The 17955-nt window shown below is 46.3% G+C and overlaps 2 protein-coding genes across 6 annotated transcripts in view; both read right to left on the bottom strand.

Annotated features, from left to right (window-relative positions):
• LOC128336844 (parvalbumin beta-like) overlaps positions 1 to 10616 on the bottom strand; it is a 20685-nt gene extending 10069 nt beyond the window's left edge. The window contains exons 1-5 of one of the 5 annotated variants that reach the window (XM_053277134.1): positions 9423 to 9638; positions 8109 to 8160; positions 7754 to 7816; positions 4265 to 4432; positions 3275 to 3346 (exon numbers count right to left, since the gene is read on the bottom strand). In XM_053277134.1, the coding sequence (XP_053133109.1) occupies positions 3275 to 3335 (61 nt within the window). In that variant the 5' untranslated portion in view covers positions 3336 to 3346; positions 4265 to 4432; positions 7754 to 7816; positions 8109 to 8160; positions 9423 to 9638. Of the gene's footprint in view, positions 1 to 3274; positions 3347 to 3682; positions 3834 to 4264; positions 4433 to 7753; positions 8161 to 9422; positions 9639 to 10606 lie in introns of those variants that run through there. The other 4 variants (XM_053277131.1, XM_053277133.1, XM_053277132.1 and 1 more) reach the window with 4 other exon arrangements.
• On the bottom strand, positions 8135 to 17955 carry LOC128336610 (parvalbumin beta-like). Its single transcript, XM_053276520.1, has 5 exons — positions 17925 to 17955; positions 16278 to 16349; positions 12224 to 12356; positions 10607 to 10716; positions 8135 to 8160 (listed from the first exon to the last, which is right to left on the bottom strand). The coding sequence occupies exons 1-5, from the start codon at positions 17953 to 17955 to the stop codon at positions 8135 to 8137; spliced, it is 372 nt and encodes a 123-aa protein (XP_053132495.1).

Here is a 17955-nt window from a genome sequence, read left to right as displayed (position 1 = left end):
GCCCCAATACATTTTTCTGCTAGCTTGATTCGTTTCTTTCTTAGAAGGAGAACGATGGAAAGAGATAGAAGAGGTAGGAAAACATATATTTCAAATCAAATCAAATCTTTATTGTTACGGTCATTCGACCAGCAAAACAGAAAGTACAAAAGCTTTACATAAAAGCGAGCTTTACATAAAAACAAACTTGGTCAAATTAAATAATAAACTGTTGAAATATAAAACATTACCATAACACCCAAGTTCATCCATTACATAAAAAAGAGGGCTCCATGCATTGTAATAATCTAAAATTTAATTCAATCCAACCCCATATCTCGCTTCTCTACATTTCTTATCCTAGTCTTATTAGCCAGAAAACAATACTTCACCATGTTGTAGGATACTACATCCCATTTGTTTGTCAAAAGTAATTCCAGATAGAACTTTTTCAGAACAACTGGGGGATGCTGTTAAAAAAGGACTTATAAATCTCTCCCACAAAGTTTGATAAAACTGACAGTTCAAGATAACGTGGGCCGTTGACTCCACTTCCCCAGAACCACAAGGGCAGACACACTCCTTATAGGGGATCTTACAATATCTCCCCTCCCAGACAGCCATTTCTAAGGCATTACTCTGGGCCAGCATCAGAGCCCTCCGGAAACTAGGTACTAATATTTTATTAAGGTATCTTGCTGGGCCAGACAGTGATGTTTGATTACCTAAATAGGTGTCAGCCCTTATCTGGCTTTTGTCCATCTGTTTCTGCATATCCATAATGCGTTGGTGCAGACATGATCTTGCTCTCCCATAACCCAAGACAACCAAAGCATTGCTGGAGAAGCCATACTAATTCAACCCCTTCTCCACATAATATTTCCACCTAGACTTGTATGTATCACTCAACACTAGGGGTGCTAGTCCTACTGGCTGAAAAATCAGCTTCAGCCAATATTCAAATATTACCAGCCAAACATTTGCCTCCACCCTAATCCAGCCTACTTCCAATCGTAGCAATGCATTGGGGACACCTCGGGGTAGCTCGAGCACACTTCTCAAGAATTTTGATTGGATTGCCTCCAGCCTGGCAAGGTTGGAATAGATACCTAGCTGTGCTCCGTAAAGGAGTAAAGGCCGGACTTTGGCCGAAAAAAGTTTAAGGGCAGCCTATGAAAGGAGTTAATAGCTGCTGCTGCTGCCCTTGAGGCGTTTTGCATTATATATTCCTTGTGCGCATTCCTCCTAGTATTGGTATGGAAAACAATACCCAAATACTTAAACTGTGATACCTGTTCAAGTCTATGTCCATTCAACATCCAACACCGCTTCTTAGGTTTGTTGGCAAAAGCCATCACCTTGGTCTTTTCAAAATTTATGGTGATCGCCTGTGAATCACAGTAGGACACCAAAGCATTAAGGGCTCTCTTGAGGCCAATTGTGGTCCGTGATAAAATCACTGCATCATCCCTATATAGGAATATATTCAGGTGCCAATTTTGGGGGCGGGGTGGAAATCCTGGTTATTCATCTGAGTAACTAAGTTATTAATATAGATATTGAATAACATTGGGGCCATGATACACCCCTGCCTGACCCCTCTACTCGTTCTGATTTCATTTGTAAGATGCCCTTGGTTACTGCAACGCACCCTTATTCTTGAATTTTCATGCATCTTAATTATTAAGAGTACCAACCGCCCATCAATGGATGATCTTACCAATTTCCCCCACAGTATTTCCCTTGAGATTAAATCAAATGCATATTTAAAATCTTCAAACGTAGCGTATAATGCAGAATTTGACTTTCCTGTATATTTCTCGGCTAAATGTTAAAGTACAAAGGCTGGGTCTGCTACCGAATGACCTGCCCTGAAACCATTTTGCTCCTCTGCTAGGATCTTTTCTATGTCGAGCCAATCCTTTAGGGTAGATGTTAACAGCTTTAGCACCATTTTTGGACAGAATATTATAGATGTTTGTCTTGCTTAAATTTGTCTGTCTGTTAAATGGAAAGATCCTTACAGTTAAGAAAGGTGACACGTTAACTGCAGCGGGGATAGTGGAAAGAGGCGTATAGGGCTGGTTCACATGATGAGCGTGATGTCAGTAAAGAAAAGCCAGACCTCCCAGGGGGCACATACACAAATAGGAACATAGGAAGCTGCCTTCTACCGAGTCAGACTATCGGGCCAGCTAGCGCAGACTATTGGGACAAACTAGCAGTGACCTCTCCAAGGTTACAGGGCAGGAATCTCTCAAGCCTAGTTGGAAATGCCTGTGAGGGAACTTGGAACCTTCTGCAGGCAAGCATGCCGATGCTCTTCCCAGAGCAGCCCCATCCCCTAAGGGGGTCATCTTGCAGTGCAGATTTGAATCTCCCTTTCAAATGCAAAGCAGAGTGGACCCTGCTTAGAAAAGGGGACAGTTTATGCTGGCTACCACAAGAACAGCTTTCCTCCCAGTCCCACAGAGCATGTCTTGTGAACTCAGGATTTTCCACCAAGCTCAGATTCATGCTGTGGTTGAATGTCCACATTGAAAACCTGACTTCAAATCTAGGATTAATTATCTCAGCTAAATGTTGGGATGGTGCGGTGCCAAAAGAAGATCTTTTTTTAAAAAAATCCTGATTTCTTCACGACGCACTCAGCAGGAACCTGAGTGGCGTCAGGATCCCTGGTTTTCATTGACTGGACATTAAAGTCATTGGGTAAACCAGCTGATAATTTTAAGAATTATAATTGTGTCCAACATGTCTTTAACTCCATAGCTAGGTGGTGTTTTTCTAGCTGTGTTGTTTTGTTCGCTTCTTAAAATGTTGGAAGTGCTGATTTTCTTCATTTTGTTTTAACGACCCCCAAGCAGACTTGAGCCTCCTTCGCTTCAGCAAGGTGGCTGCAAGCTCAGACCAAACGAAGAGATGTTTCCAACTCTACTGTAGGGAAGAATCTGCCGCTCAATCCCTCTCTCTTTAATATATGCATTATACTTAAATTAAATGTATATGACCGTTTCCGATGCACTTATGCTGTACAATCAGGAGTAGGACTGGGGAGTGGAGGAGGACAAAGAAAGTCACAAAGGCCACATTTACTAAAATAGAAGACGACTTTGAATTTAAGATGACCGGCTAACCCTGTATTTGCCGAAGAGGAACAGGACTCTGAAATTAAGACAACCACTTGATTTCTAACTTCAAAGAACTTGGAGGGGGAATATAAACAGACACACAAACAAACATTCCCCTTGCAGGATGGGGAGGTACACAGAAGTCTTTTAAAGATAGGACTTACCTTCACAGCTTTTCAGGCCAGCCGCGATATCTGCCTCGGACAGGATCCCTGCAAGAGCCATACCTGCAAGAGCTACAGGGAGGAGGGAAACACCGTTAGCGGAGATGAAAGATGGACAAGCAAGTGATGAGCGAGTGGCATTCTCAAACAGGGGCCACAAAGCCCGGGAGATCCTAGGGTATGTGTGGTGGTCACTGCCTGAGCAGACAAGTGGAACTTAGCCGTTCTGTGACCACCAAATGGGGCCGTATCTTGTCCTTGGATCTTTAATTAGTTATAAGGAAGAGTAAAAAGGGAGGCGCGTGAGCAATTGCAGGGCCTGCCCAGAGTCAACGAGAGTCAGATTAAGGCTGACAGGGTTCACTGCCTGTTATCTGCTGACGAATGCCGATTGCAGCCGCACAGTACCTGGCGATGCTATATGTGATGGCAGGCTTAGAGTCAGAGAGAGTAGCAAGGAGCTGTAGAATTGGCTCAGACGACCTGGATACTTGCTTCCATCCGCCTCCTCAAATGCACTTGGCGTCTCCTGTGCCCCCTTCCCTATAGCTCTGTCTTGGTACCACCCACCACCTCCCAAGCATGAAACAAGTTCCGCTCCAAATTCATTGTCTTAATTGGTTCGTGGTTAAAGCCCATTGGCTGCTTGCAGCTTCCCCGACACCAATGGGAGTTAAAGACATGTTGGAGGCGAGCTGGAGATCTGCCCAGCCAAAAGTATGTCAGCATTTGAGAAGGAACTCCCTGTACTTCTCCTGGCCCGAAGTCAGCCCATTCTGTAGCTGCGAGCTTGCACTCAGCCGCTGAACATGCCCTCTCTGACTCTGGAGGGACATGGGGAGACCTTTTGCTATGATCCAGGACTCTGGTGCTGAAACCGGAAGGCAGTGAAGGCTCCTAGCCCTGACTGCAGATACTATCCAACTAAAAGCTGAAGTTGATCAATGGAGAAAAAATTAATAAAGTTTTTAATGTAGGGTTCAACTCTACCTTCCCACAGGTGACCACATGACCAGCGCTGGCAAGAGCAAGCCTCATCGTCCCGGCCTCCGAGAATCCCACAATGCACTCTGTGCTGAGCGCAGTGCACTGGAGGATTCACTCAGGGGACAGACGCTCTAGGCATCCATATCAACCATATTCCATTTGGCACTCCACCTGGGAAGGACATTTACTTCATCAGAGAACTGGATTTGGTGATATCTGGTGCAGTTACAATTCAACATTTGGTATTTTATATATGTAGTCCCATGAAGATTCTTTGGTGTGATTCCGTTTTATAGAAGCATTTTACACTCCACTTGGGAAAGATATTCATTTCGTCTGAGAACTGAATTTTATCAAGTTCACTCATGGTAGGGTGGCAGGTCAGTCCCAATGTGCTCATAAGAGGTAGCATTCCTTGGCAACTGGCTTGGCTGGCTGGGTCTTGGCTTGACCAGGAAAACCAGGCTTGGCTTGAGCCTGCAAGTCTAGGCTTGACCAGGGAAATTGCAGCACCACGGAGTGCTCCGAGGGATAAGTTAAGGGATAAATAACAGCCATCAGAAGCAGATGGAGCTGTTAAGTACCTCTGAGCTCACATGGCTGCTCCTGGGCTTTGCCGCCACGTCTGCAAAGTGGAAGCCTTAAGGGGGCAGATTTCTGGCCTGGAGTCTGGCAACCCTCCTCCACCCATCCAATCCTCCGTAGCCTGTTGCCAGCTCTGGCATGTAGATAGCGGGGAGTGCAAAGGTGTGGGAGGGGTTGCTCTCCAAGGTTTCAGGCCAGAGTCTCCAACAGCCCTACATGTGGAGGCTAAGAATTCAACCAGGGACATTCTGCATGCAAATCAGATGGAACTCACCATGGAACGTATGACCACATCCCCTGAGGGGAATATCTTACAGTGCTCACATGTGGTCTCCCATCCAAATGTAAACCAAGGTAGATGCTGCTGAGCAAAGGGGGCAATCCGTGCTCACCACAGCAAGACCAGCTCTCCTCCTTTCAGGCTCTGGCCCAGTGTTGGGCCCTGCTACAGGGTCTAGTGATGGCTCTGCTTTCTCCAGGCCTGGGTCATAGCAGGCATTTGTTAATGGGGCTGATGTGGCCTCCATCTTCCTCTGGGCCCCAAGAGAAGCTGGGCATTGGTGTTTAGGTGGTGGAGGAAGGAATTTCCCGGAAAGGCAGGCTGCCCCCACCCCATGTTTGAAAGAGGATTGTTTTGAGCCGCCCAGAGAACAATTTGTTATGGTGTGGCTAGCAAATCAAGTTGTTGTTGTTGTTCATAATTCCAGGGGTACTGGAATCAGGCATGTAACCACTTTTTCAATGACTGTAGCCAATTTCCAATTTTATATACCCAATAGAAAGAGAACATCTACTATAAGGCCATATTTTTACAAAACCCTTAAATAGTATATAGTGTCAGAAACATGCAAAATATGCGGATAACAGAATCAAAAACTATGGCCAAAAACCTGATACCGTTACCACCCTATTTTTACTAGATAAGCAGTAGGTGTGTGCAATTTGGATTTTCGGTGTTTCAGTTCGGATCCGAACCAAAACACCCCTGTTCTGTTCCTGAATTTTGCCCACCCAAATCACCCCTGATTCGGTTCGGACCCGAATTAATCTGAATCTGAATCCGAATCAATTTGGATAAAAAAACTGGTCCTGGGGCCAAAATAGTGCGGTTGAATGGTAGTGCCCAATGGGTGGAGGCTACCACCCAATTTTCAGGGGGATTGGGCAAAGGGCTGATTTTTGGTTAATTTTTGAAATTTTAGTGTCTTTGGGGCAGATCGGGGGCAGAAAGTGGGATCTGGGCCAGAAGAGTGGGGTGGTGTGGTGTTGCCTAATGGGTGGAGGCTACCACCCCAATTGCAGAGTGATTGGGCAGAGGGCTGATTTTTGGTGAATTTCTGAAGTTTACGCGTTTTTAAGGTTTTTCCCCATTAGGTAGAATGGAGGGTGTATCGCTTCATGCTGGGGGGAAAGGGGTGGCCTAGAGCGGTGTGGGGTTGGTGGTAGTGCCGGGTAGGGGCAAGGAAGCTACCTGAATTTTTTCAAAGGATTTGGGCAGAGGGCTGATTTTTGGTGAATTGTTGAAGTTCACATGTATTTAAGGTTTCGATTCTATGATAGCAGATGAGAATGAATTCATGGTGTGTCATTGAAAATCTCATTTGCTATCACAGAATCCACACTCAGAACACCTCAGAAGCAACAAAACTCCAACAAATGAAATCACCAAAAATCAGCCCTCTGCCCAAATCCTTTGAAAAAATTCAGGTAGCTTCCTTGCCCCTACCCCGCACCACCACCAACCCCACCCCACTCTAGGCCACCCCTTTCCCCCCAACGTGAAGTGATTATACCTAAAGGGGGGAAACCTTAAAAATGCTTATACTTCAGAAATTTACTAAAAATCAGCCCTCTGCCCAATCCCCCTGGAATTTGGGTGGTAGCATCCACCCATTGGGCACTACCACCCCACCCCACCCTTCTGCCCCAGATCCTACTTTCTGCCCCCAATCTGCCCCATAGACACTAAAACTCTCAAAAAATCACCAAAAATCAGCCCTCTGCCCAATCACTCTGTAATTGGGGTGGTAGCCTCCACCCATTGGGCACTACCACGCCACCCCACTCTTTTGGCCCCAGGACCTTTACAATTAAAGTGAAAGGAAAGCAATTTCTGCATTGAAATCAATGGAGGCAAAAAGGCGGGAAATTCAAAGAGATGTCAAACTGAAAACGGAGGGGGAAGAAGAAGACAAGGCTGGCACTTTTCTGGGGCACTTAATGTAGATCCAAAACACGCGAAAAATTCGGACCTGAATCAGGGGTGATTCGTTTCGGGTCCAAAATTTATCGGAACTCGTCGGGGGTGATTCGGTTTGGCTCTGAATCACCCAAAATTGGTCGTTTTGGGTACAGATCATTCTGTACCTGAAATGTTTTGCACATCCCTAATAAGCAGTAAAGTTGTTGGTGTTACTGTGTACTTCTTTATTAGCTTTGTAAGTGGCTTTGTGTAATATTTTTGGGCAGAAAGGCAGGGAAGAAAAACCATTACTGGCCTCAGTAGGTAAAACTAAATGTTAAAAGCATGACAAAGCCAGCATGCTTTTGATTATCAAATATTTATGCATCATGTTAAAAAGAAAGAAAGAACGGAAGAATAGAAGTTTCATGACTAAAGAATGAGCCCAGAAATTCATTGATGATGAAGTGACTTTATATGTATGAATGAAACCTTTCCACCAGTTTGACGATAGCTAGGCATTTCATGGAGCTGGTTAATTAAGGCCAAGACCAGTTTACATAATCTCATTAAACAAAAATCAATGTGATTTTTTCTTCCTTTTCCTTTCTCATTACATACACCTTGGCTGGAAAGAAGGTTGGTGTCAGTTAACTCTTGAAGGTAAAGTATCCAGAGATCTCATTGAATTCCCACATTTACTGATTATTTCAAATAGCACCTACTGCAAAATGAAGCAGACAGTTCAAGGTTCTTCTCCTTAGGTTCACGTTGTCCCTGAGGCAGAGCTGTTTAATTACGACACCAGACAATAATAAAGATCAAAGAGCACAGTGTGTGAGTTAACATAGTTCTCTAATGGTAAGGAACAATATACTGGCAACTGGCAACGTCATTTCACTGTATAAAATGTATAAATACAGTTTATTATTTTATTTGACCAAGTTCGTTTTTATGTAAAGCTCACTTTTACGTAAAGCTTTTTCACTTTGTGTTTTGCTGGTCAAACGACCGTAACAATAAAGATTTGTTTTGAATACATATAGTTGACTTGCAATAAGAAAGAAAGTTTTACAGTACAATTAACTTGGTCTTCCTCCGGATCACTATATTTCAACCAAGGCCTTGAACTCTAGAGGGGAAGAAGAAAAGCAAAACATTCAGATTTCATTATCTTGAGCCTAGGAAAACGAGCTTTAGCTGGCTTCAAAAAGGGCTTGGACAAATTCATGGAGGACAGGCCTATCAATGGCTACTAGTCTGATGGCTTTCGTCCACCTCCAGCCTCAGAATACCAGTTGTGGGGGAAGAACAGTCGGAAAGAGGGCACACCCTCAGCTCTTTTCTGTGGGCTCCCCAGAGGCATCTGGTGCTGGGCCACTGTGTGAAAGAGGATGCTGGACTAGAAGGCCCTTGGGCCTGATCCAGCAGGACATCCCACACCCCGGATTGTGGGTAGCCCATGATCACTTCCCCTCCTCCTCCCTCCATTCGTGCCAACACATGTCCCTTTCCCGGGAGCATGCACAAGGCTCCAGATACTCCTCCTACCTAGCTTTGAGGATGAGAATCAGCCTTTGTTTCAGGAGCAGAGGAGGAGGGATTTCACCTCCCTCCCTCCCCTTTGACACCTCTGCTCAGGAATGGTGAGGCTCATGCATGGTGTGGAAAAAGTGGAGAGAGAGAGATTCTTTTCCCTCTCACACATTAGAACCAGGGATCACTTCATGAAATTGATTGCCAGGAGGTCTAGGAATAACAAATGGAAGTACTTTTTCACACAACGCGTGATCCACTTGTGGAACTCTCTGCCACAGGATGTGGTGGCAGCCAACGACCTGGATGGCTTTAAGAGGGGTTGGGATGACTTCATGGAGGAGAGGTCTATCAATGGCTACTAGTTGGAGGGCTGTGGGCCACCTCCAGCCTCAAAGGCAGGATGCCTCTGAGTACCAGTTGCAAGGGAGTAATGGCAGGTGAGAGGGCACACCCTCAACTCCTGTCTGTGGCTTCCAGAGGCATCTGGTGGGCCACTGTGCAAAACAGGATGCTGGACTAGATGGGCCTTGGGCCTGATCCAGCAGGGCTGTTCTTATGTTCATTAACTCTTACACCTTACTTGTTTGTGCTTCTTTAATCCTTGCTTTTTGGTTGGTTCTTTCTGTTTTGGCTCAGTTACCTTAAGTGTTATTAGCATTGCTGTATTATCCAATAAAAATCCCCTAAAGCCAAAACCTGGGTTCCATCTAGAGATGCTACTAGATTCTACCACAGACTGAATTTGGTGCAACTGGGTTGGACTTGGGGATGTCTTTGACCCAGGCAAAATCAATCTGTAGTAATGTTTTCCTCCCACTACATATAGCAGCTGCCAGGCCCACAGACTGCAATCACCTAGTTCAGCATCCTGTTGTTGTTGTTGTTATTGTTGTTATTATTTAGAATATTAAAAGAAACAAATTACAGAATATTAATAAAACTTCTCAGACTGTTGGTCTTTTCAGGAGCCGAGGACAAGAGCTCCCTGGTCTGGGCTCCTCTTTTCCTGCCTTCCTCTCAGGGCACACTGGTCTTTCCCTTATCCACAGTGACCCATCAGATACCTCTGGAGAGCCTTCTCCCCAGATATGCCCTCTGGGAGCAGGAGGCGGGCCCAGCACTATTCAAGCCATTGTGAGCAAGGGATCATAGAGTGTGCAGTGCAGAGTGGCACATTCAGAGATGGCAGCCTCTGTGGACTCAGCACTCTATTACAAACATGACCACCGGCTGCCAGAAACCCCGAGAAATGCTCACACACAATCAAAATCAGGGGCGTAATTATACTAGGGCAAGGGGAGACATTTGTCCAGGGGCCCACTGCCTTGGGGCCCCCCCAGAGGCAAGTCACATGACAGACTCCCCCAGCCACGCACCCGCCCGGGCTTCCTTCAGTTGCATTCATCCTCCGGAATTGGTGTGAGTGTTAAGACTTGGAGCTACCAGAACAGTACCATTAAATGACTTGCATCGTCGACAATTTACAAAACCTTTAAAAAAATAATTTCAGATGATGTTCTATTGTGGCACATAGGGGTGTGTGTGTGTATAATTTTTTACTATGCTCCTTGTTACCACTATTCAGCCTCATTTGAGATTTCTTTACTTCATGAGCTGAGCTTCAGTGAGCGGCGGGGGGGGGGGGGGGTGCATTTTAAAATCATGTCTCTGGGCCCACTCCAACCTTGCTATGCCCCTGATCAAATCTGTGAGGAAGGGGAGCTCAGATTCCTATCCTACATCAGTTAAGGACTAGGTAGAGGATCTGAGTTGCCTTAGTTTTTAGGATCTAGGTTTGGGGAATCCCTGTGGGTTCTCACAACCATGAATCCCTGAATATACTGCCTCCTACCCACTTTTTTAGGGTCATGTGTATGAGCCTAATAATTTCTATCCACTTTCTCCACACCAGGCATCCTGTTAGCAGCCTCAGTTGTGTCCTCTTTGCAACCCTTTCTCTACACAAGAAATCCAAAACACAGCTGCCTCTCTTAGTAATGAAGGGACTTTTGCCAGACATTATATCAAAGCTTCCTTACCATCGAAATCAATTTTGCCATCTCCATTAGTGTCGCACTCTTTCAAGAAGGCCTCAGTCTCCTCATCAGTCAGATCTCTGGCATCGGAGCTGAAAGTCTTCAGGAATTTCCTGTCAAAAAGGAATAGAAATGATCAGAAAGCAGGCCAAGAGGCTAGTGTATTAGGAACATAGGAAGCTGCTTCTCCAGCCCTACCTGGAGAAGCCAGGAATTGAAACAGGGACCTTCTGGATGCAAGCACACAGGTGCTCTTCCCAGAGCGGCCCCATCCCTTAATGGGAATATTTTCCAGTGGTCAGACATGTAGTCTCCCTTTCAAATTCAAACCAGGGCAGACCCTGCTTAGCAAAGGGGACAATTCATGCTTGCTTCCACAAGGCCAATTCTCCTCAAAATGCCACCCCAGTTGCCTCCCCCTCCCAAATCCTGCCAGCTGAAACATCCCTGTGATTCCAAGTCTTCTTCAGGTTACTATCTAGGGATGTGCCTGAACCACAGTTCAAGCTACGATTTGGGCACTTTTAAGGCAGTTTGTAAGGGGACTTTAAGGAGAAGAAGAGCAGATGTTTACCAGGGGGGTTCGTGAGGCTTAATTATTATGTTTAATTCCAACTTAAACCACTTCTGGGGGGTTGCGGAAGGCGGCAGGGGGAGGGGTCCGTGGTGGTCCCCCCTCCACCCACAGGCCTTAAAAATCACTGCTGTGGCTGGTTTTATAGTCTTTTTTGGCCCTTTCAGGCCTCTGTAGCACAGCGCATGCACAAATGGCCTCTGTGAGGCCTGGTCAGGGTCTCATAGAGGCCATTTTGCATGCATGGCGGCGGCCAAAAAGGACTATAGAACCGGCCACAGAGGTGATTAATAAGGCCTGTGGGGGGACCCTCTGACAGTCCTCAGTCAGGGACTCCGCCGACCTCCCTGAAACCTTTTTTTTAAAAAAGGCACTTGTACATCACCACCCCCGGGACTGAGCCGAACGGGGGGGGGTTCGAGGGGGTGCTGGACCGAACCCGCCCATTTGGGTTCAAGGCTGGTCCGGCCTAGAACCGAACCGGGCCAGCTGGTTCTGTGCACAGGTGGGAGGCTCTCCCAGCCCTTCCTGGAGATGCCGGAGACTGAACCTGAACCTTCTGCCTGCAAAGCAGAGGATCTACTTCTGATCTATGGCTCCATCCCCTGCTTGTGTGGAGGTTGCACAGTGGTTGGAAGCATCCCTTGCATGAGCGGGTTCCTACTAATTGGACAGAGAGTCCCATTTTAAAGTGGCGATTCTCTGATGTTTAGCAGTGGGAGAGCAACTGTCCTTCTCCAACCCCAGTGCAGCATCCCTTCAGCATTGGCTGCTGCTAGTTTCTGTTGTGTTTCTTTCTAGATTGTGAGTCCTTTGGGGATGGGGTTGTGTTTATCTTATTTATTTATCTTGCTATGCAAAATGCTTAGAAAATCGTGTTGATATTGATAGTCATAGTTGGAAGACTCTTTCCTTGAGGAGAAGTGCACTTTTGGACATGATCCATCCAGCCCAAGGGCAGGAAAGAGTTCCATGCTTATTTTTCATCCGGCAACCGGTTTGTGGGTGTGGCCTCCTCCCCACCGCCTCCAGCCTCCTTTACTCACTTCAATTCATTTCGATCAATGAACCCATCCTTGTTCTTGTCAAAAATTCCAAATGCTTTTCTTATCTTCTCATCAGATATGTTGTTCAGACCAGCTTTGGCAAAAAAGGTCTTGCAATTGAAGGTATCCTTAGCTTGAGGTAGGGAAAGAAAAACAAAGGAAAGAAGGAGAAAAGGAAAGTGAGGCCAAAAGTTAGGGAACGCGCTTCACTGAGACTGTTCTAGTAGTTGCAAAAATGAGACTCTCTTGCCCAAGAAAGAGAACTTGCAAGCCTCCCAAAAGGACATGCTCAACATGAGTGGAGTTTTAGATGTCCTGGCACAATTGCAGCAGTGTCCTCGGGGGCAGAGCCCTCACTGAGTAGTATTGCTGTCAACCGCCTAGAGAGTCTTGGGTAGTGGGAGGTATACAAATATGTTAAAGGAATAAATAATAAATAAATGAATAGACGGCTTCAAAGAACACGAGCCACTGAGCTCCTGCGGCCCCTCTGGCTTTGGGTGGTGCTGGCAAGAGGGCTGAACATGAGCCCAGCCCACTCTTCCCTAGCTCTGTGCCTGAGTGTAGGCTCCGTGCCTGAGATGCAGGGGGAAGGGGTTGTGTGCTATCCCGAATTGGGGTAGGACAGTGCTAGGCAGCCCTGCACTGTCTCAAGGGCGGAGGAGAAGCGCAACTCTTGGCATCCTTCCCAGACAGGTCTAGCATCCCTCTCCTCCTTCCTCGGTTTTTGGGGACACGCAACTGTTCCTTGGAAGCCTGGCTGGATGCCCTTGCCACACTGAGGCTAGTCATGAGAACCAGCCCTCAAATTCACTCCATGGGACTGTAAATGTGACCCGAAACATGGTGGGAGGAGGGCCCAGCCAGGGTAGGAGAGCTGCTCGTGCGCCCAGTGTGCAAAGATCAAAGGAGGAGGAGGGGAGCATGATTGTGTGGGAGCCAGGAGCTGGGTGGTACTGGAATGGATCAGACTCACAGCCTACGATCTACCGCATGAATGTTGGTGGCTGCCGCACAGAATATTGCAGCGCTATATGTGATGGCAGGCATAGAGTCTGAAAGCAGCCAGGAGCTGTAGAATTGGCTCGGATGTCCCAGACACTTGCTTAGCAATGGAAGGATGAGGGAGGCATGAATGTCTCTAGAGCACTGCTGAAGGGAGGGCATGGCAGCGAGCCAGAGGGATGGCCCTCCTGTGCTTTGGAACCTCCTGTTGAGCGAGGTATCCCGCTCGAAAGGCAGAGCAGAGGCGTATCTAGGGACAATAGCACCTAGGGCAAACACTGAAATTGCGCCCCCTGTCCAAACATCTAACAGCCATCTTTCAGATAACTTTACCATAATATCAGCTCAAAAATTCAAGTTGAGATTGTTAATCTTTTAATATTTCCAAAACTATTTAGCAGGGGACGTAGCCAGACCAAAAAATGCTGGAAAACTACAAATTGCAGTATGCTGGGGCTCATGAAATACCTCAATACTATGTGGAGGTGTACTTGGAAAATTAAACAGAAGTGCCTGTCTAATTCTCTACTATGCACTGTAGCATCACTATTACATCAGTTTTAAAAATAAATGGAGAAGTGGACTTTTCCCAGATACTCTGAAAATAATTAAAGGATATGCAGAGTAAACTGTGTCACTGCTTGGAATATATTCTAGTATTTCAGAAAGAAAGTTAAATGAGAGAAAGAGAGCAAGAAACTCCCAGTGAGCCTTAATACTAAGGATTTCACACTGATTCAAAGACAATCTCATCATTAATAGCCATATTATTAAGACATCACATTTAACTCACTTATCATAAGAAGCAAAGTAAGAGCAAATGAATACAACCCTAGCTCATAAGCTTCAGCTCAGTATTCACAAGCCCTGATTCTCTGTACATAATTCCAATCTGAATATGTGTACAGTGACTTATATTATATTAATTTTCAATTTTTTTAACCTGTAGCCCCTTCAGTGGGCTTCCTAAAGGCTGTGTGGGGGGGTCTGCAAAGGTTCCCCCACCCCGTTGCCCTCTAGGGCCTCACAGGGACCATTTGAGCATGTGCAGTGGTCATTTTTAAAAATAATTTGTTTTTTAAAAAATGGCCACTGAAAACAAAATGGCCACCGTGCATGCTCAAATGGCCTCTGCGATGCCTGGAACGGGCTAGGGCCTCACAGAGGCCATTTGAGCATGCACAGTGGCCATTTTATTTTTTTATTTTTTTAAATTAAAAAAATTGGCGCCCCCTTCAATTGGTGCCCGGGGCACATGCCCTGCCTGCCCTACCCTAGATACACTCCTGAGGCAGAGTATCTAAGCCCATCACTGATGTGAAACTTGTGGACTCTGCTGAGATGGGTTTGACACTCAGTGTCTACCATGCGCTGCTTGATGGTGGCTTTTGCCTAGTTGTAACCCATACTAAACAGGGGCAAGGGGGAAAGATCCAGGGTGGTTATTTGTGTCTCAATTGTCCGAATCCAACTAGATTGATAATCATCACGTAGGGCTAGGGGGGCAAGACCAACTGGTCTTGCAAAAGGATAGTCTGAGCCAGTAGCAGAGGATGGCCGTCCACACCCTAGCCTCCACCTTGATCCGGCCTGTCTCCAGGTGCAAAGTGGCACCGGAGACACATCTTGGGACATGGAGTGCTGCCTGCAGGGATTTAGATTTCACAAGTTCCAGAGTTGCAAGATCAAATATATAAAATTCTTTCCAAACCCAGATAAAATGGAGACTTAAAAGTGAATATCAATACAGATGTGTGTATACACACACACACACACACACACACACACACACACACACACACACACCCCGTTACATAAAATTAAAATAAGATAGAACAAAATGAAACAAACTAAAAACTAGAAATGGTTTAACCATTTCTAAAACACCATTTGTGGATTTTAATCGTAGCCATACCAAATTTGGCTACCAGATGCGACACATCAGTGTATTTATCAGAAAGAAAGAAGTTTGTATAAAACTCATCGGAATTTTTTGGGTATCTGAAAATGAAAACGCAAATCACAAGAGAAGGAACAATACAAAAGCATATGGCCAACTGTCTCAACGTCCCCATTTCCACAAGGAAACAGTCTCTCCAAACAAGGGGCTCTCCTAGACCTACCCCTGCTAACTTGGCAAAGAGGCACCTTTTTAACGTGGCAAAGAGGCCCTTTCCACCTCCAGCACAGGACCTCCAGTGACTGTTGCTGGTGACTATCATTTTTCTTTTCAGATTGTGAGCCCTTTGGGGACAGGGAGCCATCCTATTTAATTATTATTTTGCTGTGTAAACTGCCCTGAACCATTTTTGGAAGGGCGCTATAGAAATCGAATGAATGAATGAATGAATGAACAAATAAACTCCGCTGGTACCTATATTGGGCAACAGTGATATAGGAAGATGCTGAAAGCCATCATCTCAGACGGCACGGGAGGAGGAGATGGCAAACCCCATCTGTCTTCTACCAAAGACAACCACAGGGCTCTGTGGGCGCCAGGAGGGTTCAACACCGACTCGACGGCACACTTTACCATTAGTACCACAGAGGGCAGCAGATCAGGCTGAGCTAATGTCAGGGCTCTTCTCTGTCTTGGGCATGCCAGATTATACAGATATGGAGCTGGTTTTTGCAAGGGCTTAATCGCTCCAAACGGCATGTAACTTGATGCCCAGCTGAGATCTCTTTGATGTTCCATATGGACAATGCACTGCTTGAGGATCATCGTAGCATTATCATAGCTCAGAGGGAGAAGGTTGATCAGTTTTGTAAAGGGCATCGGAGAGCAGGTGTTAATCTAAGGCTTTCTGCTAGGATCTGGGACAGACTTTTCTCGCCAGCCACATCTACTCAAATAGAGGACGACTTTGAATTTAAGATGACAGGCTAACCCTGTACTTGCCCAAGAGGAACCAGAGTCTGAATTTAAGACAACCACTTGATTTCTAACTTCAAATAACTTGAAGGCGGAATATAAACACACAAACAAACAAATATTCCCCTTGCAGGATGGGGAGGTACACAGAAGTCTTTTAAAGATAGGACTTACCTTCACAGCTTTTCAGCCCAGCCGCGATATCTGCCTCGGACAGGATCCCTGCAAGAGCCGTACTTGCATGAGCTATAGGGAGGAGGGAAACATTGTTAGCGGAGATAAAAGACGGACAGGCAAGTGATGAGCTAATGGCATTCTCAAGCTGGGGCCACAAAGCCCGGGAGATCCTAGGGTATGTGTGGTGGTCACTGCCTGAGCTGACAAGTGGATCTTGGCCGTTCTGTGACCACCAGATGGGGCCGTATCTTGTCCTTGGATCTTTAATTAGTTATAAGGAAGAGTAAAAAGGGAGGCGCGTGAGCAATTGCAGGGCCTGCCCAGAGTCACCGTGAGTCAGATTAAGGCTGATAGGGCTCACTGTCTGTTATCTGCTGACGAATGCCGATTGCATCCACACAGTACCTGGCGATGCTATATGTGATGGCAGGCTTAGAGTCAGAGAGTAGCAAGGAGCTGTAGAATTGGCTCAGACGACCTGGATACTTGCTTCCATCCGCCTCCTCAAATGCACTTGGCGTCTTCTGTGCCCCCTTCCCTATATCTCTGTCCTGGTGCCACCCACCACTGCCCAAACATGAAACAGGTTCCGCTCCAAATTCATTGTCTTAATTGGTTCGTGGATAAAGCCCATTGGCTACTTGCAGCTTCCCCGACACCAATGGGAGTTAAAGACATGTTGGAGGCGAGCTGGAGATCTGCCCAGCCAAAAGTATGTCAGCATTTGAGAAGGAACTCCCTGTACTTCTCCTGGCCCAAAGTCAGCCCATTCTGTAGCTGTGAGCTCGCACTCAGCCACCGAATATGGCCTCTCTGACTCTGGAGGGACATGGGTAGATTTGTTGCTATGATCCAGGATTCTGGAGCTGAAACAGGAAGGCAGTGAAGGCTCGTTGCCCTGACTGCAGATACTCTCCAACTTAAAGCTGAAGTTGATCAATGGAGATAAAATTAATAATGTTTTTAATGTAGGGTGCAGCTCTACCTTGCCACAGGTGACCACGTGACCAGTGCTGGAGAGAGCAGGTCTCGTTGTCCCGGCCTCCATGAATCCCACAATGCACTGCGTTGATTCAACATTTGGTATTTTCTATGTGTAGTCCCATGAAGATTAGTTGGTGTGATTCCATTTTACAGAAGCATTTTACACTCCGCTTGGGAAATCAAATTAATAAAATTAATTATCAACTTCACGCATTGCTGGGTGGCTATGGGGTAGCTCACCAAGTTGGCAGGTCAGTCCCAATAGGCTCTTAACAGGTAGCATTCCTTGGCAACTGGCTTGGCTGGCTGGGTCTTATCCCGTGCCATTGCACAGAGGACAGCCTGCGAGGCTAGGCTTGATCAAGGAAATTGCAGCACCATGGAGAGCTCTGAGGGATAAGTTGCTCTAACAGCAGTCAGAAGCAGATGGAGCTGTTAGGTACCTCTGAGCTCAGATGGCTGCTCCTGGGCTTTGCCGCCACGTCTGCAGAGTGGAAACCTTAAGGGGGCAGATTTCTGGCCTGGAGTCTGGTAACCCTCCTCCACCCATCTGATCCTCCTTAGCCTGTTGCCAGCTCTGGCATGTAGATGCCAGGGAGTGCAAAGGTGTGGGAGGGGTTGTTCTCCAAGGTTTCAGGCCAGAGTCTCCAACAGCTCTACCTGGGGATACTAAGAATTCAACCAGGGACAT

The sequence above is a fragment of the Hemicordylus capensis genome, chromosome 13 (genome assembly GCF_027244095.1).
Source record: "Hemicordylus capensis ecotype Gifberg chromosome 13, rHemCap1.1.pri, whole genome shotgun sequence".
Lineage (NCBI taxonomy): Eukaryota > Metazoa > Chordata > Lepidosauria > Squamata > Cordylidae > Hemicordylus > Hemicordylus capensis.
Note: the sequence above shows the minus strand (reverse complement) of the source record. Positions and strands in the feature narration are given on the sequence as shown.